The sequence below is a fragment of the Pseudophryne corroboree genome, chromosome 6 (assembly GCF_028390025.1).
Source record: "Pseudophryne corroboree isolate aPseCor3 chromosome 6, aPseCor3.hap2, whole genome shotgun sequence".
NCBI lineage: Eukaryota > Metazoa > Chordata > Amphibia > Anura > Myobatrachidae > Pseudophryne > Pseudophryne corroboree.
The window spans coordinates 747,220,934-747,247,931 of record NC_086449.1 but is presented as its reverse complement, the minus strand read 5'-3'; the positions used below and the strand labels follow the sequence as shown (position 1 = coordinate 747,247,931).

Genomic DNA, 26,998 nt, shown 5'->3' with positions numbered 1-26,998 from the left:
TGCTGGATTGTTCATTACATTGTGCTGTTTAGTAATGTTTCCGCTTGGTTACTGTAGTAGTACGGTTTATGCATAATATTTGTACATTTTATACATTTATTATTGTCTGTGTGACCTCCTAGTTCTAGGAGCCGTGTCTTTTAATTCATATATTATAATAAACTAGTAATATAAATATATACTGGTCATTATTACACATTTTGCCACTAAAACCACCTAGTGATACACATGCAGGTTTCTTTTGATTTTTGCTTGGCTGCTGGTGTTTTTGAGTTTTAGAGGTTGTAGACCCATTTATCTAAGCACCTGAATATTTGTTTCAATGCTTTTCTCTCTCTCTCAACCTTGTAGTCTGGCCAGCTCCACTCTGTCCGTATAGGAGCTCTCCTTTGCACACACACCTCTGCCTCCTCTGATTCTCTGCTTGTCCTATTTTCTTCACACTGGTGGGACACAGGAACACTCCTCTCCACCGAGTGCATGTACCCTTGTTCATTTCAAGCATTGACATCATTTCCTGTCTTTAGTGCCGATGTACAACCTAAAAAGGAAGTGAAGGCATCCTGCTTATCTTCAGTAACTACACTCTCGGTATTCACATTGGGTCCTGCTACAACATATGTAGGGTTAAAATAGGGCCAGGGATATATTGAGCTTAACCTAGGTGAGCATCATGGGGGTTTTAATATAATCTCTGGTCCTATTGTGGGTTAGCAAATTCTCATCAGAACTCCCATAACCATTTCTTTGCATTCCATATTGATGCATACGAATCACCAATTGTAGCCGCACAAGTCTTTCTTCGCGTGGCTATAAGTGGTGACTCTCGGACTGTTCTTTTACATAATTTTCCAACTATTTTAGATGTTCTTGTACTTCACTCAAACCTGCTGGAGAAAATGTTTGAAATCATTCTCTGAAAATGCCAGTTCTCTATGTGCCAAATTCTGTGTTCTACATTTACTGCCAGGACCTCTCTGTTTCATTTTAGGCGCTGAGCTAGTTCTTGACTTCCATTCTTGCATTGTCCCTTTCAAAACAAAGACTGTTTCAGTTGCCCCTACCTATTATTAATAAATACAGATTGGCCCCCAAATGGAAAAAAAACAACACATTGGTGCCCACATGAAAAAAAAAAAAACATACCCAACACTACATGCTCAGTCCCTCAGCACCCCACTGTGGCATAGTAGAAGTCTCTACCTTCTGACTGCTGCTCATTCTTGAAGGAGGAGGAGAGAAAAAGGCATCTGTTTTCAGTGCACTAATAGTTTAAAATATAACATGTAGGAGGAAGTGAGTGAGAATCTTGACCATGGAAAAGCAGTGGATGTGGTGTATTTAGATTTTGCAAAAGCCTTCGATACAGTGCCTCATAGGAGACTCATCAACAAATTAAAGGAACTTTGCCTAGGACATACTATTTGTACATGGATAAGTAACTGACTGGATAACAGAGTGCGAGTAGTAGTCAATGGGATGTTCTTCAGCTGGGCACCAGTAGTCAGCGGAATATCACAAGGGTCCGTTCTTGGCCCACTGCTGTTCACTATATTTATCAAGATCTAGGAATAGGCCTGGAAAGCACAGTGTCAGTCTTTGCAGATGATACTAAACTGTGTAAGGTAATTAATTCAGAAGGTGATGTGGAGTCACTACAGAATGACTTAGTTAAACTGGAAATCTGGGCGTCTAAATGGAGAATGAGGTTCAATATAGAAAAATGCAAAGTTATGCACTTGGGACAAAAAACACACTTGCATCCTACACTCTATCTGGGGAAAAATATAGGGGTAACTGTGGTGCAAAAAGATTTGGGGGCGCTCATAGATAATAGGCTTAATAACAGTACACAATGTCAAATAGCAGCAAAGAAGTCAAGTAAAGTGCTTGCGTGCATTAAACGGGGCATTGAGAGGAGGGACGAGGATGTAATCATGCAACTGTACAAATCGTTGGTACGTCCGCACCTGGAATATTATGTTCAGTTCAGGGCACCGTATTAGAAAAAAGATATCGGGGAACTAGAAAGAGTTCAAAGAAGAGCTACTAGATTGATTAAAGGGTTAGAGTCTCTGGAGTACTAGGAAAGGCTTACTAGGTTAAATATGTATACAGTAGAAAAGAGGCGTCTAAGAGGAGACATTATTAATATCTTCAAATATGTAAAGGGTCATTACAAGAAGCTAGCAGCGTACTTGTTTATTAAAAGAATTCTGAATAGGACACGTGGGCAGTCGCTGAGGTTAGAGGAGAGAAAATTCCGTACACAACGTAGGAAAGGATTCTTCACGGTAAGGACAATAAAGATTTGGAACTCCCTGCCGGAGAAGGTAATAATGGCAGACTCTGTAAATGTATTTAAAAATGGATTGGACAAATTCCTATATGGAAAATGTATCCAGGGCTATAGCATTTAACATAGTGACATTAAATTATCTGGGAGTGGTAGGAATCATAGGTGTCAATTGATACTAAACCATTACTCCAGCAGGCACATTATAATATGAACAGATTAACACAGAATACAGGTGGAACCCGATGGGCATTTTGCCTCTTTTCAACCTCACTGACTATGTAACTATATTAAAAATAAAGGGAACACTAAAATAACACATCCTAGATCTGAATGAATGACATATTCTTATTAAATACTTTGTTCTTTACATAGTTGAATGTGCTGACAACAAAATCACACAAAAATTATCAATGGAAATCAAATTTATTAACCCATGGAGGTCTGGATTCGAAGTCACCCTCAAAATTAAAGTGGAAAAAAACACTACAGGCAGATCCAACTTTGATGTAATGTCCTTAAAACAAGTCAAAATGAGGCTCAGTAGTGTCTGTGGCCTCCTCGTGCCTGTATGACCTCCCTACAACGCCTGGGCATGCTCCTGATGAGGTGGCTGATGGTCTCCTGAGGGATCTCCTCCCAGACCTGGACTAAAGCATCCGCCAACTCCTGGACAGTCCGTGGTGCAACGTGGCATTGGTGGATGGAGGGAGACATGATGTCCCAGATGTGCTCAATTGGATTCAGGTGTGGGGAACGGGCGGGCCAGTCCATAGCATCAATGCCTTCATCTTGCAGGAACTGCTGACACATTCCAGCCACATGAGGTCTAGCATTGTCTTGCATTAGGAGGAACCCAGGGCCAACCGCACCAGCATATGGTCTCACAAGGGGTCTAAGGATCTCATCTCGGTACCTAATGGTAGTCAGGCTACCTGTGGCGAGCACATGGATGGCTGTGCGGCCCCCCAAAGAAATGCCACCCCACACCATTACTGACCCACTGCCAAACCGGTCATGCTGGAGGATGTTGCAGGCAGCAGAACGTTCTCCTTGGCGTCTCCAGACTCTGTCACGTCTGTCACGTGCTCAGTGAGAACCTGCTTTCATCTGTGAAGAGCACAGGGCGCCAGTGGCGAATTTGCCAATCTTGGTGTTCTCTGGCAAATGCCAAACGTCCTGCACGGTGTTGGGCTGTAAGCACAACCCCCACCTGTAGGCGTCGGGCCCTCATACCACCCTCATGGAGTCTATTTCTGAACGTTTGAGTAGACACATGCACATTTGTGGCTTGCTGGAGGTCATTTTGCAGTGCTCTGGCAGTGCTCCTCCTGTTCCTCCTTGCACAAAGGCGGAGGTAGCGGTCCTGCTGCTGGGTTGTTGCCCTCTTACGGCCTCCTCCACGTCTCCTGATGTACTGGCCTGTCTCCTGGTAGCGCCTCCATGCTCTGGACACTACGCTGACAGACGCAGCAAATCTTCTTGCCACAGCTCGCATTGATGTGCCATCCTGGATGAGCTGCACTACCTGAGCCACTTGTGTGGGTTGTAGGGAAGTCATACAGGCACGTGGAGGCCACAGACACTACTGAGCCTCATTTTGACTTGTTTTAAGGAGATTACATCAAAGTTGGATCAGCCTGTAGTGTGTTTTTCCACTTTAATTTTGAGGGTGACTCCAAATCCAGACCTCAATGGGTTAATAAATTTGATTTCCATTGATAATTTTTGTGTGATTTTGTTGTCAGCACATTCAACTATGTAAAGAACAAAGTATTTAATAAGAATATATCATTCCTTCAGATCTAGGATGTGTTATTTTAGCGTTCCCTTTATTTTTTTGAGCAGTGTATGTATGTATGTATGTATGTATGTGTGTGTGTGTGTGTGTATATATATATATATATATATATATATATATACAAACAAATCTAGAAAACCACAGCACTCGCCAACCCAGAAGCGGGGTGCAGTGTCTGCACTCACCACTCACAAGGTGGGGTGCATGCAGCCCATGGCCACCAACCCAAATACATACAGACATAATGTTCAGCACTCACCATAGCAAGCTCACTTATCCTCACAACATCAATAAATAAATAATGGGGGTTTAGTTGGTGAATTGGCCAATGCACGGAAGCCTGCAAACTGTTCGCCAAGGTACCCCACCTTTTTGCAGGTCCTACACTATCACAAAGTCTCAAAAATTAAAACCTGGCAACTGTATCACACATAATATAACTGCACACATGCCCACTAGGTTTAACGTGTATCTGCCAAACATCTTATGGCTTTTAAAAGGTTAACTCTTATTAACCGTGGTCACAGTCCTTTCATGCACCCCTATGTAATCTCACTTGTTGTAAACCTGTGTCAGCTGCTCCTTAGTAATTTATCAGCCAGAGTCAGGTGACCAGTGTACCTTTTAAAAGCCATAAGATGTTTGGCAGATACACGTTAAACCTAGTGGGCATGTGTGCAGTTATATTATGTGTGATACAGTTGCCAGGTTTTAATTTTTGAGACTTTGTGATAGTGTAGGACCTGCAAGAAGGTGGGGTACCTTGGCGAGCGGTTTGCAGGCTTCTGTGCATTGGCCAATTCACTAACTAAACCCCCATCATTTATTTATTGATGTTGTGAGGATAAGTGAGCTTGCTATGGGGAGTGCTGAACATTCTGTCTGTATATATATATATATATATATATATATATGTATGTGTGTGTGTGTATATATATATATATATATATATATATATATATATACATACATACATACATACATACAGTATATATAGTGAGGGTGATAAAATTTGTCAGTTATCTATTGACTAACATATGTAGATATATAATTTTGGTATGTTAATGAAAGACTTGCATAAAATACTAGTTATGAAAGAAAGGGGACCATTAACCAGTCAAGAATAAAGGAATTTTGTACTTTTTTTTGTACATAAAGGAAACTCTACCTGTATGACAATTACTACTTAGATATACTCAACACCAGTCAGATTAGAAATGTGTGTGAGACAACGGTAGTGAGAGACACAAATATAATTTGGCAAATTGCATAAACAAGAGGTATATTTATCAGAACCGCATGATAGTCTGATAAATATACCTATATCTGGGTCATTATGGTTAAACTAGTTACATACAGAGCAGTGTAAGAATTGTAACACAGGTTGAACTCCATGGACATTTTGTCTTCTTATCAACCTCATCTACCATGTAACTATGTTAGAAGTGAGAGACATACTATCGCGAATGAGACATACAGACACATCTATAATCCATTAATGTTGAGCGAAGTAGTATAGTACTCTACCCCTATTTAAAGATACCTGATACTTTAAGTGAGACTTTAAAGTGGAGTATACATACCTATATTTGTGCCTAAAGGGCCCCATACACTACAACGATATGTCTGAGGCTGAAGTCGGATGCAATTTCCCTTGAACTACCCCGAGACCTTCCCGTGAGTGATTTCCATACGATTTTGTACTTTTGTGCTATTTTTGCATAAGATATATCGCATGTGATTGATGAAGCCGCTATACATCGCATGCAATATATCGTACGGCATACAATTGTACCATAAGATATATCTGATGGGCTGAATTAGAGGGCTAGGGGGACTGGGAGTGTCCTGAGAATGCCAGTCAAACTTCCCTGTGATACATCGTATGCGATATATCACATGTACAAAAAACACACTTTTTTCCATCCGATTCCATCCAATTCCAATATATCATTAGTGCAGCACCAATGACTAGGGATCCCATCCGATGCTCACGGGACCGCGCATCGGATCAAAAACACATACGATTTTCCACTTTTTGTACGATATATATCGGACTAATATATCGGAATTGTATGAAATTGTGTATAATTGTACTAGTGTATGGGGCCCTTAACACATCTAAGTAAGAGACAATGGGACCCTTTCAATACCTAAGATATGTCTCATTTGATACATTTTGGAGGTATAAAATACTCTCCTGGTATGACACAGTATAGTGAGCGACATAGAAATTATACATTCTAAAACAACACACCAAATAAAAATTGATACAGCTGTAATAACTGCAGCCTTGTATTTACTGTTAAGGGGTATATTCAATAACCGTCGGAAGGTCCGACAGGGCGGAAAGACAGCACTTTCCGCTGATAATTGGAACTTTCTGACACTTCAATATTCAATTTAAGTGCCGTTTTTCCGTCCTGTCAGAACTTCCGACAAGTCGAAAAACACAGGGATGAGCGGAATCCATGTGTTTTCGACCCCGCCGCGGTCGAAAACAGTCCGTTTTCGACAATTCATTTTCGCCCATAAGAGAGGGTGGAAATCAATGGTCAGAATGGGAGGGGAAACGGCCGCTATTTAATTCTGACGTGTCGGATCCTCTCCATCGGAGAGCATCCAACTGTAATTGAATATAACCCTAAATGTATATATTGTATTAATGTGTATCAAAAATACATCAGGTCTCCTGGCAGCCTGCCAAGAAACAAAAACATAGAATTCTGTATAAAAGATTATACCCAGACGAGCTCTACTGTCGTTTAATATTGTATTGACAATCCTGTTAATGCTTCAGTAATAGAAAAATTAGACTATACACATTCATTGAAACAGATACAATTTACTCTCTATCATACTATTATAGTGATTGAAATAATTTGAGAGACAAATACTAGTCCTCTACCTGCATCTGCTTGTCCTCATATCTTCCTCAACAGCTTCTTTTAATAATCTCTGTTTTTGACCTTTCTCTTTCTCCCTCCCTCCCTTTCTGCTGGCTCACTTAGTTTATCCGTTTGCAGGCTGTCCTTTTATCAGTGCACTGCACCTTACACTCTTCTTGTATTACCCATGGCTCTAGCCTTTTTTCACTGATTGGTTGAGCCTGGGGGCACAAAGGCACCCATGGTGGTCATTAGCAAAATGTACTCTTAGATTTTTTGTCAGAAAATTAGTTTGAAAACATTATATAATCGCATGTTGTGTTGTAACTTATGATACAATAACTGTCTGTGTCCTTCTCATGTAGTTAGTGTTTATGACATCCAAATGAAGCATTCTGAAAAATTGGGACCACAGAAGCTGAATGACATTATGTGGGTAAAGACACCAAATACACCTCAAGAATTACCGAAAAGTGAGGTGTCCTATTATAACCTTAACCCTGAATTGATGAAAATGGCTGAGGAGCTACACACATTAGGGAATAGTCATGTCTTCAATACCTGCTGGGAACAGCAAGCCAATGCTGTAGCAGAAAATGCCAGGGACCAACCAGATGAGGAAGATGAAGATTTTGAATTCACAATCGAAGGAATAAGAGATGAACTGTTTATTCCTTGCCGTGAAAAGTGTGAAGCCATTTACAATGACCTAAAGACAGAAAAAGTTACCTTTGAAGTGGTGGACCGCTTTTTCAGAGATTTTAAAGACAAATATGAAAAACTTCACAATGAGTTTGAAACTTTGTGCCGCGTTTGGAGCAAAGATGATGAGAAATGGATCCCTGTACGTGTGAAGCAAATTGAGCAGTACCACCAGCTTAATGTCGCCTTTCGTTCTGCAAAGTCCATATCTGAAGTGAGGAGTTTTTTAAAGCTTAAAGGAAACTTTCAAACATTGGAAGTACTGCTACAATTTGTAAGTAATTACTTTCATACATAACCCTCCCACAACCTCAGTGTTTTGCTTGTTGAGATGAATACAAGTTTAGTCATCTTGATCGAACTGAATGTGCAAGCTGTTATTTGGTTTATAATTTTAATGTATCATTTGTGACTGACTGCAGAAAGGGGGTTACCTGGCTCATAAATTCAGTAACACTACAGGCAAAAGACTTGGTGGAGTATCATTAAGAAAAGATGCACCTACTATGAGATCCATGTTAGTGACAATATATGAAGGGCTCCAGAGGAACATGTTACTTTTGAAGGGATAAATTAACTGTAAACCGTATATCCCCAAGAAAAGGACAGTGTTGTAAGTTGAAAAGAGGAATTTAGATAGCAGAAGCTGACACTGGAGCTGTATTTCCCCCCCAGTGGTATTCAGCAGTGCAGGAGCATTTGCGCAGCTAGCGTGTCTGCTTTGGTGTGCCATGGGTGAGGATTCGGTTGTCTGAGACTTAATAGAGGATGGAGTTTTGTTAGAGGCAGCCTGATTAGTGCAGCACATGATATTTGTAGGAGTAGATGTTTAAGTGAAAATGGGAAGTGGATTTGTCAAGAGTATCTAGGTGTTGCTGTGTGCGTGGTGTTATTTGTAGTCAGCATGAGACTAAAGCAACGATGGCTGAAGTCCAGGGCTGTCTTTTCGTATGGGCTCAAAGGGCAGATGCCTAAGGGCCCCAGGACTATAAGGGCCCTAGGCTGATGGCTAAGGGTCCACTTTTTCCAGGATTACTAGATTTTTTAAATTGTCCCTGGGGAACCGGAGATAGCCGACTTCAAAGCAGTGGTCCCCATCCGAGACAGTTAATTGCTCTTCCCAGCCAGATATCTAGGGCTCTGTCTGACTTAGAGTTTTCTGAGAGTACTGTACACTCCAAAAGCTGGGACTCTCCCCTTTCGGTGGACATGGGTAGCTTGTCTCTACTATGGCCACAACCAGAGATATCAGCCTTTCAGCAGCTGGTCCCTGCTCCAGCTCCACACACCTGGTCTGCAGTTTTATACTTTCATTGGTGGATTGCTCTGGCTCCTGAACTTTGATTCCCAAGTCCGCAGTACCTCCTGAAAGGTGGTAATCTCTAGTTTTTAACCCACTGAAAGCTAAGAAATCTATTTACAGGAACTGGAGATATCTGCAGTAAAGCAAGTTGCCCTCCCACCGAAAAATTATGAATATTAGGCCCACTCCACTACCCCTCTCCTGCATTTTAAACACCCCTTACCACCTTGGAAGTCATGTACCGGGGCCCCTTCATTCAGCCCAATACCTCCTTCTACAGTTTAGTGTTCTCCCTCCTGCCCCATCTCCCACCATCTATGCAGTGAAGGAGTAATTACCAGAAATTACTGCTTTAAGACCTACATGCTGAGCGGAAGACAGAACACCCCCTCCCACCAGCGAGGCGTCAAAGCTGCCGCTGATAGCACCCTCCACCCCACTGCTGGAGGATGGGTAGGGGCCCCAGTGCATTCCTTTGCCCAGCGGCCTACACTGCTAAGACGGCCCTGCTGCATTCAGAGATTGAGAAAGCCAAACTGGAGAAACTAGAGGGAGAGAGCAGTTGGATGGTTTACACCAATTTTCAGTGCTGTTTAGTGTCATAAGCAGTTACAGAGAAAGGTTAGTATGTGTGGGATGTACTTTTTATGTATATTTACTAAAGGAGTATAGAATAGGGGGACATATTTAGAAAGTGTGTTCTAGTGAAGATCTATTTCTCATTGCCAGTTTAAAGCCAGTGATCACACCACTAGTCCCAGATATCTCCCAACTGGACTGCTTACAGGGAGAGCCTGGGGGCAGCTCAGCATTTCCGAAAGTGCTGGGCACGCCACCACAGAAATGCAGATGGGGTGTGTGGCTGGGTGAAGCTCTTCCGCTTTCCATCAGGCTCCACCATTTTTTAGGCACACACATCCCATTCTGAATATCAGCTACTTTATGTTGGAAGTGTGCCTTACATTAATCCCTTTTCTACCACCCATAGCACTGATCCCATTGCCATCCTCTGTCCTGTACTGATGCCTTTGCAAGCCATCTTAAGAACCCCATACATCTATGTGTCGATTCCCCAACCCTGCCGGAATCACCAGTCCACCAACAGGATCCACCGGTTGGTGGCTAGGGATGACCGACAATCTGTCCGGGAATCGGGTAAATTAAACATGTTAAAAATGCCCAATTTGCTGATCCCGTTTTCAGTCAGGTTGGGTAATCGAGACATTGCAGTAATTAATTACTTTATAGAAGTAAGGTGTATAGTATATTAATAGTTAACTGTGATATAGTATGTCCGTAGTGGCACACACAGGGGGGGCGGGGGGGTTCTTACTACTGAGGAACCCCTTTTGGTGAGTCAAATTCTTTTTCACACGCTACCTATTTTTATTTTAGCATTGTAAAAGAGATCTGCATCCGAAATGCCACGTTAGTGTTTTCCAGGAAAACACTGTAGCATAGAATATAGGCATGCCACATATTATTTGAATCCGCATAATCTCGTATGTCATATTGCATTACTGACTCATATGTCATATTGCATTACTTTATGACTAAAAAAACGCAAAACAAATGCTCGGTGCTACTGACTCACATGGCACTCATGCGGGCAGCATGTTCCTGCACACCTGTTCATGTGCAGTAGACTCTGGCACAAACCTAGATTCTCCTGTGCTGCTAGAGAGAAGGGGGCCCAATCATTCTGAACATGGGCCCTCTCTACTCTTAAACCATTCTTGACCTAAGTCTACTACACAATATGTAAACAGGAGTATCCGATGTGTGCTGACGATGTAATGTTTCCACTGGAAACTTTCTTCACATTTGACAGGATTGCCCAGGGTTACTCCCTTTTGGAAGTCTATTATAAGGTGTGCAGGATAAGTTTTAGGGGGTGATGTTCCAAAGGACCTGGTATCTCCTGTTTCTTCCAGTACCTATATGAAATCTCTTCTTAGACATCTTAGCTGAAGCCACCCAACCGTCCTTTTCTAAAGGACTGGTTCTCAGAATTTAATTTTCATGGAAATGGATTACATGATGATGGCCACTATTTCCTGGGGTTAGGCTGCATCTCCCAGGCTAAGTGCCATGCGCTATGCAGCTATCTGGTTACAACTACCACCAGAGCCCTACTAAACGCAGATATCTGTTCGGACCTTAGGAGTTCAACCTGTGGGGCAGATGTATTAACCTGGAGAAGGTATAAGGAAGTGATAAACCAGTGATATGTGCAAGGTGATAAACGCACCAGCCAATCAGCTCCAATATGTAAATTAACAGTTAGGATCTCATTGGCTGGTGCCATTATCACCTTGCACATATCACTGGTTTATCACTTCCTTATGCCTTCTCCAGGTTAATACATCTGCCCCTGTGTTTGGTCACTTCATCTGGACTGACCCTTCAGCAGTGTTTTATGTGCTGCATTACAGGTATATTATGTTAGATTTCCAACTAGACCTCAACTTTTTTCACATTTAATAAGCATGCGTCTTATATAGTATATAGCAACTTGCATTTTAGATACAGTAGGACGGAGAAAAAGTCAGCTTGAATCTTTTAGCCCAGGCCTACGTATTATGTTGTTGTTTTATCTATTACAGGCTGATAACTTTGAGAACTGTAAGCAAAAACCTCTATCTTGTATTAGTAGCGAAGTAATGAAAACAAGAAAGCTTCTCTCAGAAATAAAGGAAGAACATATTGAATGTCTTAAGGAAATTGTTTTAAGAAAGGACTTTATCATCTGGGTTCAAGAAGCACTGACAGGTACAGTACAAACGTGTATTTATATTGTGGATGAGTTATTATTAAAATCACATAATTATTGGGTATTGGCAGTTATTTTATTAAAATGCCTCATTTCCTATTTTGTTTCATGTCCCGTAGATGTCAATGAACTGAAAGTCTTTGTAGACCTGGCCTCGATATCTGCTGGTGAGAACGATATGGATGTAGATCGTGTTGCCTGCTTCCATGATGCAGTTCTAGGTTATTCCCCATTGTTGTATGAATTGAAACCAGAATCTGGATTTGACAACTTGATGCAATGTTTGGAAAAATTATGGAAAGCTTTAAAAAATGACCGAAACCTCCCAAAGAAGCTGGTAAGTGGGTTAGGTTTGTTTCTTAGATTTTGGTGTTCTACTTTGCAAATCAGTAAATGAGAGATATTGGCCGGATGTAATGACGCCCGAGTTTGACGGCCATGCGGGCTGCCAGCCAACCTCTGACATTTTTTTAAAGGGGTAGTCACTTACAAGTCAAAGCCATGCCTTGTAAGTGATTGCCCCTTTTAAAAAAACATATGAGTTCGGCCGGCATCCTGCACGCCCACTGAACTCGGGCGTCATTACATCCGGCCCATGGTCTCAGTGATGGGCTGAAGACTTATGTAAGGGGTGCGAGCATAAATATTAAAAGTGGCCCATGCGAGTTTGTATCAGCTTATCTTTTACAGGTAATTATGTGGAGGAATGCAGAGGTTGCAACTTACAGTAAGCTAACCCGGTGGCCATGTCTGATTGCAAATTTATTACTGCTGTACCTATTTCGTCCCCTGACTTTGTTACGAAGAACTTTTCCCCCTAACTAAAATTGTATAGTTGGGTATAATTCCCTAAGGTAGTATAGAATTTGGAGTACACCCTTCCTACAGGGAGCCATTCTCCTTAACTGACAGACCCACTATTTCCAGTGGTTAAAAATAGAATTCTAACAGAAAACTATCCTTTGATTTAAAGCAGCAATCATTTAAAAGGCAAGCAGACCCATGTTGGTTTTGCCTTTTAAATTATTGCCACTTTAATTAAGCTACATATAGTTTACTATCCATAATTTTCCTGGTCACATGAATCTAAGGATTTTCTCTATAGGCATCACCTGTAGCATACATAAAAGTGATAATCAGCCTGTATTTGTTTCTGGAGTATTTTATACTATTTGGATGAGTGTAATACATTTTCTCTTATATATTGTAGTGCAGTAATATTGTTTCCCATCTTGTTTCTTTAGAGAGACTGTGCTCGCCATATAGAATGGCTGAAAACTGTGAAGGAAAGCCACGGTTCTGTGGAATTATCATCGTTGTCCTTGGCGACTACAATAAATAAAAAAGGGATTTACATCATCCAAGCACCTAAAGACAACAATAAGGTTCTTATGTTTAAGGCAATCTCTAGGTTACTGGAGCCATAGGCGGTTTTCTTTCACTTTGACTTCTACCTACAGCATCACTCAGCACTTCTAGAAGACTCTTTAGGTGTCAAGGAGAATACAGTATAGTTGAAGTGAGGGCTGTCCCGCAGTGTAATCACATACAGTAACTGGCAGAATTCTGCTTGGGATAGGACCAAAAGGTTAACCTTGTGGGTTTACGCCTCTAGCACCATGGCTTATGCTGAACCTGAAATACTGAATGAGTGCCAGGGGTAGCTAAAATAAAAGAGCAGCAGCCGGTATCTTCTGTGTTACCTCAGCCACCCTCCCGGCAACTCCTGGCTTCTCTCCACCTCCTCCCCACCACACTTCCATACTTCCATCTCGTTATTCTTTCCCCAAATTAGACCAAATAAAAAAAGTGTAAGAATAAACAAAAAGCATGACATTTTTTTTTTTTTATATATAACGAAGCATTAAAAAAAATTAGTATCACTTCTCAGATGCTACACTTTGTAAGGAGCATGTCCTCTCTCTTAGGCTGTCAGTTGAATATTTTAAAGTGGCTGCTTCTCCCCCCCCCTATCCGGCACATGCTGCAACATAAACAGGGTTCTTATTTCAAATTTACAGTGCGTGCTGGAATCCAGGGAAAGTGCCCATGACCAGGGCATGTATTGAATGGGCAGTTATGGAAGTGGCAGGCATGGATGGGGAATGATCTTGAACAAAGTATACAGACATAGGGCCAAATTCTTGTTTGTACACTGTTATTTCGATTTGCTAGGCTACGGAGCTGCTAGTGTTACCAAGTGTAGTTACCGCCCAGAAATGAAGAGAGGCTCACCGGAGCCATCGCAAACTCATTCGCAGTTGCATACACATTAGCAGACTATACGCAAATATGAGGAACATGAAAGCTAAGGTTTGGTCTATGGCTATGGAGACTGGACACAGCGGTAGCGACTCATACACCATGTTTTTGCACGTACAAGCTCGCAGCCGTCAGGAGATACACGCCCCGAAAGTGGCCATGGTACGCGTGCATTTTAACAACCCCTCCCTGTAACCCTGTACCTATTAACACCTACAAATGGTTACTTCTGGGCAATCACTTTGCAATGAAATCCTCATTGCAAAGGAGAACTCGGCGCCACCCCCGGACATGCGTACTGCAATCGCAGTACATGCGCAGTCTGCCGATAATCGCTCTGTTGCGTGATAATCGCCCATTGCGTACAAACGTGAATTAGGTTCATAACCCCATCACCAGACTCAAATTTGCCGGACTGCATTCTGCAGGAGAAGCTACAGCAGTGTTTTTTTTCCGACATTGTGCATATGGCACATCCGACCTGGGCAGATTCTGAATACATCTTGCAACTAGTAAAGTATTATTATTATTATTATTATTATTATTATATCCTTACATTTGGCCTGATTCAGAGGAGCATGTTATCTCGATGTTTACGTAGTTGAGCATTTTATTCTTTCTGCAACTGTGCATACAGATGGAGCCTCGCTCACCTATGTCGTTTGTCCCGATCACGGAGTCGCAGTGTGCCTGGTCATAGGGTGGCGAATAGAGTTTAGTATGGCGTATGGCGTTACCACTGAGTGTAAAACCAGCGATCATCCACCAGATGTCGCTTTTGAAAATATCCATTGCGCATGCGTGCGTTGTTCAATAAAATACTATAGTGCAAGAATCACCATTGCGCATAAGTGAGGTCTCCATTGAAATACACTATAGCGCAAGAAATACTTTACTGTACATATCTGTGGCTATGTTGGCCTAGTGGTATCGCCGGTGGTTACCATGTACTTCACAATTCTGTGCGTAATAGCTGCTCTATCTGCATCCAAAATAAAACGTTAGTGTTTTCTAGGAATATTCCAGAAGATAGGCATAAAATTTAAATCAGCTGAAGCTGCTTATGCGTCCTATTACATTACTTTGCATCTAAGACACATTTTTGCGGAACAAAACGCAAACAAAGACGTTCAGCGCTACGGAGTCCCACTGCGGCATGGCGGAACTTCAAGAGCTGTTTAAAGTGACTGCAGCAAGGATGTAAGAGGACACATCTGTAGATTGGCTTAGCATCTCCAATGCACACAAAGAAAAGCACAGTTCAGAGTTCTACACAGCTTGGCATAGTGGTATCACCCGACACACTTTATATACAGTTTCAGACATGCACACAGATATACAGTCAAAATTAGAAAAAAACTGGGCGCTACTTATTGCACAAATGTACAAGTGTGACTTTTCAAATGACAAGAGTCTTATCTTTATGAGACTGAGCAATAGACCATTGCTTTAACACCTAAGTTTGAATCTGTATACACTATTTTTATTTATTGATTTAGTTTTTTGGTCCCGACATAGGGGTACATTTACTAACATTCGTAATTTCCGAAAAAAGGTCAAAGTTCAATCACGAATGACATCGAAAGTGTAAAACTGCAACTTTTTGAATTTGTTACGATGGATTTACTAAGCTGTCGTATTCGGGTTTTTCTTTTCTTCCGATGTCGATGTCATTCGTGTTTTTTTTTATTTTTTTACGGCAGTGATTAGCAAAACACTGCCAACTTTTTTTACAATCAATCTCGGCCGGATCTGTGTGATCCGTGCTGGGGTTCATTTTTTTTTTTTTTTTAATTAAACAATGTAAAATAAAAATAAAAAATGCGTGGGGTCCCCCCTCCTAAGCATAACCAGCCTCGGGCTCTTTGAGCCGATCCTGGTTGCAAAAATATGGGGGGAAAAATGACAGGGGTTCCCCCATATTTAAGCAACCAGCATCGGGCTCTGCGCCTGGTCCTGGTTCCAAAAATACGGGGGACAAAAAGAGTAGGGGTCCCCCGTATTTTTAAAACCAGCACCGGGCTCCACTAGCTGGACAGATAATGCCACAGCCGGGGGTCACTTTGATATAGTGCCCTGCGGCCGTGGCATCAAAAATCCAACTAGTCACCCCTGGCCGGGGTACCCTGGGGGAGTGGGGACCCCTTCAATCAAGGGGTCCCCCCCCCCAGCCACCCAAGGGCCAGGGGTGAAGCCCGAGGCTGTCCCCCCCCCATCCAATGGGCTGCGGATGGGGAGGCTGATAGCCTTTTGTGATAATGAAAAGATATTGTTTTTAGTAGCAGTACTACAAGTCCCAGCAAGCCTCCCCCGCATGCTGGTACTTGGAGAACCACAAGTACCAGCATGCGGCGGAAAAACGGGCCCGCTGGTACCTGTAGTACTACTACTAAAAAAATACCCAAAAAAACACAAGACACACACACCGTGAAAGTATAATTTTATTACATACATACACACATACATACATACTTACCTTATGTTCCCACGCAGGTCGGTCCTCTTCTCCAGTAGAATCCAAGGGGTACCTGTTGAAGAAATTATACTCACGAGATCCAGGGGCCCAGGGTCCTCGGAGAAATCCTTTGTAATCCACGTACTTGGAGAAAAAAAAAAACGCTTACCCGAGCCACGCACTAAAAGGGGACCCATGTTTGCACATGGATCCCCTTTTCCCGACTGCCAGAAAACCCACTCTGACTGATGTCTAAGTGGGTTTCCTCAGCCAATCAGGGAGCGCCACGTTGTAGCTAACAAAGCTAAATATTTATCTTATTAAAAACACGTTAAAGGTTAAAGAACACAGTACGCAATTGGCGCAAAAAGTACCGCAAGGGTACTCCCTTAACTATACCTTAAGGAATGTACTTATACTGTAAACCTCTGTGTAGTGGTAGAGTTTAAATGCAACACAGTATAACCTTATTACCTCAAAAGCTGTTCGAGCGTCACCGACGCTCTGAGATTACTTAATACTATAAGAAATACACAGATACCGTGCTCAGGGTCCAACGCCTAAATATATATTATGAATGATATACTTGCAAAAGAATTTAACACAATACAAGCCATACACTACAATATAACATAGACTACCTAACCAGATAACTACACGGGAAATACAATACAATACAATTACGTTTAAGGGAAAATAAGAGGGGGAGAGGAGAAGAGAGAGAGAGAAAGAAATGGCTCACAATAACAAGAAGACAAATATGATTGCAGAGAAAGCTTACACATGTGAGGAACAATCGCTGCACAGTCAGTCAATGCTGAGAATCTTTGTTTAGAAAGTACTTGAGCTTACCCATGCTGCCTGTCCCTATATACACGACACCCAGCAACACAATTGTCCCTACAATGCCGCATGGGGCAGAAGCTAGACTCCATTTTGGGAAAACTCCACTTGATTCCAAAGACTACACCACATGGCTGAAAGGGGGAGGGGAAAATACCCGGCAGCAGCCATTTTAGATTTGCAGGTCCAAACACATGGCACTCTCTACTACACCACAATCACATAGCAGAAAACACAAGACTCCATTTTATTCCAAAATGTCCAAGCCTCAAAACCATGCATATGTTCTGATTTTACAATTCCAAACAATCTAAATCACCTTTCACAATGTAATCCAACTTCCTAGAACCATCTTATAATTTCACATTCCAAACAACTTCAGTATCTCAATAACCAGAGCATATTCATCACAAGACCAGATCACAATGTAATTAACACAAACGTAACTGCATGGTGGTATTTATGATTAACAAGATATATAGTATAACTAACCAGCACAATCTATTTTAAATCTCCATTAGGCAAACAAATACCACAAATACTATGCTACAGATTGTATACTGTTCCAATTCATCACAGACTTCACAGAGTATCCACAAACACCCAACAATCACACAACTGCCCAAACCTCGTTAACCTTAAGCCATTTGTATTTCCAAACTAACTAATCTATGCCAACCATTCTACAACTACATTGCTACAAACACATATTTAAAACTATTCTATGCCAATCAGCCATGAGATATTGAGATGATACTTAGTCTTTTCTAAGGAGCCCGGTGATGATCCAGCCATGCTTGCTGTGTGCTTTGTTCTGAGTGTAGCTACATTACATCTGTTCTCTGAGGCCACACCTGACCACTACCTTCCTGTTTGACCAGTACCTGGGGGAGGGGTCTTTCTTTCTTTGTATATGCTGATCAGGTTCAGCCCTGAAAACTTAGTAAAAGGTTGTCTTGAGCATCCATTGTTCTAACAATGTGATCTTAGCTTTTATACATATAATCATATCTATCTGCTGCAATGTCCCACAACTTCACAACCAGCATCAAACTAACCCACACATCATTCTGCTTGCTTCAATACCAAACATGATGGGCACATCTGGTTCTGTTCAAATGATACGTATTCATGACATCAATTCATCAGCCAATTCTAAATCTCCATGATGTCTGGTGCTTGACATTATTATAACCATGTACTGTATGAAACAAGCGCCGAATCCATCTCCGTGCCATGTCCGAGCAAATGCGTGTGTTTCCATATATTGCTGTGCTCGCTGCGCATATTTGCAAGTATAGCGACTTAAATGTGTGTGTGGTTTGAATGTTCTCTCTATGTAATATTTTTGACTTTGACATAGCACTCTCCTGATCGGCTGTGTGCTCCTGTCCTAACTGACAGGCGGCACACGGCAGTGTTACAATGTAGCGCCTATGCGCTACATTGTAACCAATGCTGGGAACTTTCTGCTCAGCGGTGACGTCACTTTAGGTCAACCGCAGGGCAGAAAGTTCCCACCATTGGTTACAATGGAGCGCATAGGCGCTACATTGTAACACTGCCGTGTGCTGCCTGTCAGTCAGGACAGGAGCACACAGCCGATCAGGAGAGTGCTACAACGTGGCGCTCCCTGATTGGCTGAGGAAACCCACTTAGACATCAGTCAGAGTGGGTTTTCTGGCAGTCGGGAAAAGGGGATCCATGTGCAAACATGGGTCCCCTTTTAGTGCGTGGCTCGGGTAAGCGTTTTTTTTTTTTTTTTTTCAAGTACGTGGATTACAAAGGATTTCTCCGAGGACCCTGGGCCCCTGGATCTCGTGAGTATAATTTCTTCAACAGGTACCCCTTGGATTCTACTGGAGAAGAGGACCGACCTGCGTGGGAACATAAGGTAAGTATGTATGTATGTGTGTATGTATGTAATAAAATTATACTTTCACGGTGTGTGTGTCTTGTGTTTTTTTGGGTATTTTTTTAGTAGTAGTACTACAGGTACCAGCGGGCCCGTTTTTCCGCCGCATGCTGGTACTTGTGGTTCTCCAAGTACCAGCATGCGGGGGAGGCTTGCTGGGACTTGTAGTACTGCTACTAAAAACAATATCTTTTCATTATCACAAAAGGCTATCAGCCTCCCCATCCGCAGCCCATTGGATGGGGGGGGGACAGCCTCGGGCTTCACCCCTGGCCCTTGGGTGGCTGGGGGGGGGGAGACCCCTTGATTAAAGGGGTCCCCACTCCCCCAGGGTACCCCGGCCAGGGGTGATTAGTTGGATTTTTGATGCCACGGCCGCAGGGCACTATATCAAAGTGACCCCCGGCTGTGGCATTATCTGTCCAGCTAGTGGAGCCCGGTGCTGGTTTTAAAAATACGGGGGACCCCTACTCTTTTTGTCCCCCGTATTTTTGGAACCAGGACCAGGCGCAGAGCCCGATGCTGGTTGCTTAAATATGGGGGAACCCCTGTCAATTTTTTCCCCATATTTCTGCAACCAGGATCGGCTCAAAGAGCCCGAGGCTGGTTATGCTTAGGAGGGGGGACCCCACGCAATTTTTTTTAATAAAATAACAACTTTCCCACCCCTTCCCACTGATATACATGCACGGATCTCATGGATCCCTGCATGCCTATCCAATCACGGAAAAAAAAAGTAGGTCTGTTTTTTTTTTAGCACTTTTTTACGAGTTGTAATTTTTCACGGCAGTGTTTGGTTTTTTTTTGCTGTGCACTTCTTAGTAAATGACCGAGATTCATACTTAAACAGCCGCGTTTTGACCGATGGTGTATTCATTCGTGATTTTTTTCTTGGACTTCAAAATATTACGAATGCCCTCATCACTGCCGTGATTATTGCTTAGTAAATTACCGAGATGACACTTTGATGAAAAAACGGCATCTCGGTCAAAATCGGGAGCTTAGTAAATTTACCCCATAGAATGAATATTTTCTACAGCGTCCCTTTATTTACAGTACGCCAGACACTTCAAGTTTTTGATTGACTATCTATCCATCCGCCGCTATTTGCTCTACAGTACTGGATTAGTGGAGTATTAGCCACCCAGTGGTGAAGATGTGTATTGCATGCTTTGCATGTGTCGCACATCAACGAGCCTCTCCCTGCAACACCTCAACAACCTGAGCTATAGCTAAGGCGCGACAAATACTCTGTGTAGGCGGAGAAACTGCAACGACGAGGGAAGCTCCATCTGTATGAGAACATTTTGAAAGACTCAAGCTGTATATGCATTGCTCAGTGTGTACACACAGAGTAACTGTTACACGATCAAGATGGACTGTATCTGAGACGTTGTGGAAAAAATGGACGATTCTGGGTGGTGACTGGGAGGTGTTTAGAAATGCACCCAAAACTGGTCCATTCAGTGGGCTTGTTATGGGAAAGATTTTGGCATGTCAACTGACTGTATTTACAGACGCTCAGCTGCAGGCACAGGAGGCCATAGTCGGTTCGCTGTTGTAAATCCTTGCACATTCAGCCGCACAGATGTACACAAGGGGGAGGAGCTTGTATGGGCATTTGCATAAATTCACAGACTGGCGACCGCCAGTAGAAACGGCTGCGTATGACTTAGAGTCAATCGCTATTATCTACATTTGTTTATAAACTATGTTTAAACATCCTATATAATAAAAGGCAAATGTTGCTCCTCCCCTCCATGGGGGCGGAATTCAAGTGTTTTGCTCACCGGCGCCCACTAGATGGCGCCCAGCGAGCAATTCAAGTGTTGCTCCGTTCTTGCGCGCGCAGCCAATGACTCTGACATTCCTATTATGATGTTCAGTCCTTTTTACGGTCCTGGTAACTAGTGCAATTATACTAGTGTTCTTACCATGATCCTTTATTTTTTATGCTTTACTATATATTTTCCACAGGTTACCCCAGACAGTGTCATGCAGCTGAATCTCCCGGAGGATGGAGAAGGGAGTATGAACGTGCGCTGTTACACATTAGAAGAGCTAAAGGAATTGCTGAATAAACTTATGCTTATGTCAGGCAAAGGAGAACAAGGCAACGTGGAGGTTGACAAGTTTTCAGAGGTAAAAAAAAAAATCTAACTTTCTCAATTGTAAAAGAAAATTGTGCCCTAATGGTAAATGTGGAGAATTTGGATGAGGAAGTGGTAACTTCACAGCAGCCATGTTACAGCAGCTACAGGTCTCCGGGAACACCGGGTCCAGTCTCTCTGTATAACTCTCCGAGGAGTCAGGTTACATAAGCGCTATATCCTTTCTCTGACGTCCTAGTGGACGCTGGGGACTCCGTAAGGACCATGGGTAATAGACGGGCTCCGCAGGAGACTGGGCACTCTAAAAGAAAGATTAGGTACTATCTGGTGTGCACTGGCTCCTCCCTCTATGCCCCTCCTCCAGACCTCAGTTAGAATCTGTGCCCGGCCAGAGCTGGGTGCTCCTAGTGGGCTCTCCTGAGCCTGCTAGTTAAAGAAAGTATTTGTTAGGTTTTTATTTTCAGTGAGCTTCTGCTGGCAACAGACTCACTGCTACGTGGGACCGAGGGGAGAGAAGCAAACGTACCTGTTCACAGCTAGGTTGCGCTTCTTAGGCTACTGGACACCATTAGCTCCAGAGGGTTCGAACACAGGCAGCTGTCCTCGATCGTCCGTTCCCGGAGCCGCGCCGCCGTCCCCCTCGCAGAGCCAGAAGATCAGAAGCTGGAAGAAGGTGAAATCGGCGGCTGAAGACTCCTGTCTTCATTGAAGGTAGCGCACAGCACCGCAGCTGTGCGCTATTGCTCCCACTGCACACCACATACTTCGGTCACTTTCGGGTGCAGGGCGCTGGGGGGAGGGCGCCCTGGGCAGCAATTAGAGTACCTTTGGCATAATATACACATAATACAGTCAGGTACTGTATATGTGTAAACTCCCCCGCCATTTTTCAGTCACAGACAGCGGGACAGAAGCCCGCCGCTGAGGGGGCGGGGCCTTCTTCCTCAGCACACCAGCGCCATTTTTTCTTCACAGCTCCGCTGGAAGGACGCTCCCCAGGCTCTCCCCTGCAGTCTCCTGGCACTAGAAGGGTAAAAAGAGAGGGGGGGGGGTACATAAATTTAGGCACAAAAGGTGTATATTAAGCAGCTATTGGGAAATCACTTGTGTAGTGTGTATCCCTGAGTTATATAGCGCTGTGGTGTGTGCTGGCATACTCTTTCTCTGTTTCCCCAAAGACCTTGTGGGGTCCTGTCCTCAGTCAGAGCATTCCCTGTGTGTGTGCTGTGAGTCGGTACGGCTGTGTCGACATGTTTGATGAGGAGGGTTACGTGGAGGCGGAGCAAGTGCAGATAAATGTGGTGTCGGTGCCGACACCGGATTGGATGGATATGTGGAAGGTCTTAAATGACAATGTAAACTCATTACACAAAAGGTTTGATGATGTTGCAGCCGGGGGACAGCCGGTCCCTCAACCCGGGCCTGACCAGGCGCCTCAGAGGCCGTTAGGGTCTCAAAAACGCCCACTATCTCAGTTGGTTGACACGGATGCCGACACGGAGTCCGACTCCAGTGTCGACGATGATGAGGCACAATTACAGCCTAAAATGACCAAGGCCATCCGATACATGATTGTTGCAATGAAAAATGTATTACACATTTCAGAGGTTGACCCTGTCCCTGACAAGAGGGTAAATATGTTTGGGGAGAAAAAGCAGCCAGTGACTTTTCCCCCATCACATGAATTAAATGAGTTATGTGAAGAAGCGTGGTCATCCCCTGATAAGAAAGTGGTGATTCCCAAGAGAATAATAATGGCGTACCCTTTCCCGCAACGGATAGGTTACGCTGGGAATCCTCCCCTAGGGTTGACAAGGCGCTGACGTGCTTATCTAAGAGGGTGGCCTTGCCGTCTCAGGATACGGCCGCTCTAAAGGAGCCTGCGGATAGAAAGCAGGAAGGTATCTTGAAGTCAGTGTATACACACTCTGGTACTCTACTGAGACCGGCTATTGCTTCAGCCTGGATGTGCAGTACTGTAGCAGCATGGACAGATACTCTGTCAGAGGAGTTAGATACCCTGGACAGGGATACCGTATTGCTGACCCTTGGCCATATTAAAGACGTCGTCTTGTATATGCGGGATGCCCAGAGGGACATTTGCCTGCTGGGCTCTAGAATAAATGCAATGTCCATTTCTGCCAGGAGGGTCTTATGGACTCGGCAATGGACAGGGGATGCCGACTCTAAAAAACACATGGAGGTTTTGCCTTATAAGGGTGAGGAGTTGTTTGGGGGCGGGCGGTCTATCGGACCTTGTTTCCACAGCGACAGCTGGAAAGTCGACTTTCTTGCCACAGGTTTCCTCACAGCCTAAGAAAGCACCGTATTACCAAATGCAGTCCTTTCGTTCTCAAAGAAGCAAGAAAGTCAGAGGTGCATTCTTTCTTGCCAGAGGCAGGGGTAGAGGAAAGAAGCTGCACCATGCAGCTAGTTCCCAGGAATAAAAGTCCTCCCCGGCTTCCACTAAGTCCACCGCATGACGCTGGGGCTCCACAGGCGGAGCCAGGAGCGGTGGGGGCGCGTCTCCGAAACTTCAGCAATCAGTGGGTTCAATCACAGGTGGATCCTTGGGCTATACAGATTGTATCGCAGGGATACAAGCTGGAGTTCGAAGTGACTTCCCCTCACCGTTAACTAAAATCTGCCTTACCGGCTTCTCCCACGGAGAGGGAGGTAGTCCTGGTGGCAATTCACAAGCTGTGTCCGCGTGGTTGGATGTGCATCTGTCAGCCTGGCGCCTCCTGTCTCCGGTGGCCGGCGCCGCCATTACTGTTTTCATTACCACATGGATTACAAACCAAACTTCCCTCCAAGTGTCTGCATGGGCGCAGCCATCTTGGATTCTGTCAGCTGATCATTTCCACCAATCTGTTCTCAGTATTGATAATCTGCATAATTGCCTAGCCAATCCCTTCCTTGCTGCAGGTATAAATACACTGTGCCTGAGCAAGGAAGGCGTCAGTGCTTTGGTTGTCAAACCTAGTTCCTGTTTGTCTCTCTCCTGTGATTGTCTTCCAGGTTCCAGCTCCTGTCTCAAGACTTCCACCATAGAGACCCGCACCAGCATTCCACCTGCGGTGTAGCCTGACTCTCCAATCCATTGTGGATTCATCTGTTTCCAGCTACAACATTACCTGCTTCCAGCTCAGCTTCCAGCAGAGTACAGCTTCCCTTAAAGGGCCGGTGTCCTTTCTACACTTTACCACTCTCCACCGGTATTATTATTTCTCCGCTCTCAAGTTCTACATTTCAGTTCATATTTCATCGCTCCCAAGTTCATTTATTATTTAACTGGTTCCAGCCAGTATCCACTCCGTGCTAACAACAGTCTGGTTCCAGCCAGTATCCACAGCAGCTGTTTTATCTTCAGCAACCCAGCTTTTCCTGGAACACCAGCTGGCACAATCCTGGGTTATCTCCATTGCTACAGTCGGGCCTGGTAAGGACTTTCCATCTAGAAGATCATAAGAACTATCTCACACTACCAGTGCCCTGTGGCTCTTGCCATCCTGTAGTACCCAGGAACTGTATTTATTCTTTGCTGACTTTTACGTTTTCTTTTACTGCTGCTGTGTTGCGGAGTTGTCATAATAAATATCATTGACTTTTATCCAAGTTGTCGTGGTCACGCCTTCGGGCAGTTATTATTCATGTTACTTACATGTCCAGGGGTCTGATACAACCTCCCAGGTTCCGGTACATCTCAGCCCCTACAACTGAGGCTGCCTCCCGTCAGCTCAGGCCCTCAGTTGTGACAGTAAGCACTGACCTAATGAATCCAGCCGGAGACCAGGATCAAGCGGCCAGGCCGATGCAAGAACTGGCAGCCCGACTAGAACATCAGGAGGCTGCACAGGGCCACATCATCCGCTGTCTCCAGGATCTCTCTACTCGGCTGGATGGGATTCAGACAACTCTCCGTGGATCAGGCGCGTCTGGTGCGTCAACCACAGTGACTCCAGCTATAACCCCACCCACCTTACCCATTTCTGCTCCACGTCTTCATCTTCCAACGCCAGCAAAATTTGACGGATCTCCAAGATTCTGCAGGGGATTTCTCAACCAGTGTGAGATTCAGTTTGAGCTACAACCTGGCAATTTTCCCAGTGACCGTACAAAAATTGCCTACATTATTTCTCTTCTCAGTGGCTCAGCCCTTGATTGGGCATCACCGTTATGGGAGAGGTCCGACACCCTGCTATCTTCCTACACTGCCTTCGTGTCAACATTCAGGCGCATCTTCGACGAGCCAGGCCGGGTAACCTCAGCTTCATCCGAGATTCTCCGTTTACGCCAGGGGTCACGTACTGTAGGACAATATCTGATACAGTTCCAGATCCTGGCATCCGAACTGGCATGGAACGACGAGGCCCTGTATGCTGCATTCTGGCATGGCTTATCTGAGCGTATTAAAGATGAGTTAGCTACCAGAGACTTACCTTCTAAGTTAGATGAGCTAATCTCACTCTGCACGAAAGTTGATTTACGTTTCAGAGAGAGAGCAACTGAGCGTGGAAGATCATCTGCTCCAAAATCTTCTGCTCCTCCTCCTCGTCAACTGTCACCATCTAAAGATGAGCCCATGCAACTTGGCCGTTCCCGTTTAACTCCTGCTGAGCGCCGAAGACGTCTCTCCGAGTTTCTCTGTCTCTATTGTGCAGCTCCGTCTCACACCATTAATGCCTGTCCCAAACGTCCGGGAAACTCCAAATCCTAGCTCGCCAAGGAGAGGGCCGGCTAGGAGTAATGATCTCCTCTCCATCTCCTCAAGATTGTAATCTCCCAGTCTCGCTTCAAGTTGCTCAACGTTATCGGAACGTCATTGCCCTCCTTGATTCCGGAGCAGCTGGGAACTTTATTACCGAAGCCTATGTTAAACGGTGGTCCCTACCCACCGAGAGACTTCCTTCGTCCATTTCTTTAACTGCCGTGGATGGCAGCAAAATTTTTGATGCAGTTATTTCTTTAAGGACTCTACCAGTTCGTCTGAGAGTGGGAGTTCTTCATTCCGAACTTATTTCTTTTTTAGTGATTCCAAGAGCCACACATCCTGTGGTCCTGGGCCTTCCATGGCTCCGTCTTCACAATCCTACAATTGATTGGACGACTACGCAAATCCTGGCATGGGGTTCCTCCTGTGCTGAGACATGTTTGTTTAAAGTATTGCCTGTCTGTTCTTCCTCCCCCAGGTCGTCTGATGTTCCACCTCCTCCATATCAAGATTTCACGGATTTGTTCAGTAAAGCTTCTGCTGATATCCTTCCTCCTCATAGAGAATGGGACTGTCCGATTGATCTCGTTCCAGGGAAGGTTCCACCTCGAGGCCGAACTTATCCGTTGTCTCTGCCTGAGACGCATTCTATGGAGGAATATATTAAAGAGAACCTAGCAAAGGGGTTCATTCGACCTTCTTCTTCTCCAGCCGGCGCAGGCTTCGTTTTTGTAAAAAATAAAGATGGTGGTCTGCGGCCGTGCATCGACTACAGAGGTTTGAACGACATTACCATCAAGAACCGTTATCCTTTACCCCTGATTACTGAGCTCTTTGACAGAGTTAGCGGAGCTACCATCTTTACAAAGCTGGACTTGCGAGGTGCATACAATCTCATCCGGATCCGTGAGGGTGACGAGTGGAAGACCGCCTTT

The 26,998-nt window shown here is 44.0% G+C and overlaps 1 protein-coding gene across 7 annotated transcripts in view; it reads left to right on the top strand.

Annotated features, from left to right (window-relative positions):
* The window catches only part of RNF213 (ring finger protein 213), a 680,515-nt gene that overhangs the window by 311,770 nt on the left and 341,747 nt on the right, over positions 1 to 26,998 (top strand). For all 7 annotated transcript variants that reach the window (XM_063928518.1, XM_063928521.1, XM_063928520.1 and 4 more), the window contains 5 exons: positions 7,351 to 7,961; positions 11,597 to 11,762; positions 11,883 to 12,100; positions 13,008 to 13,148; positions 21,216 to 21,380. In XM_063928518.1, the coding sequence (XP_063784588.1) occupies positions 7,351 to 7,961; positions 11,597 to 11,762; positions 11,883 to 12,100; positions 13,008 to 13,148; positions 21,216 to 21,380 (1,301 nt within the window). The remainder of the gene's footprint in view (positions 1 to 7,350; positions 7,962 to 11,596; positions 11,763 to 11,882; positions 12,101 to 13,007; positions 13,149 to 21,215; positions 21,381 to 26,998) is intronic.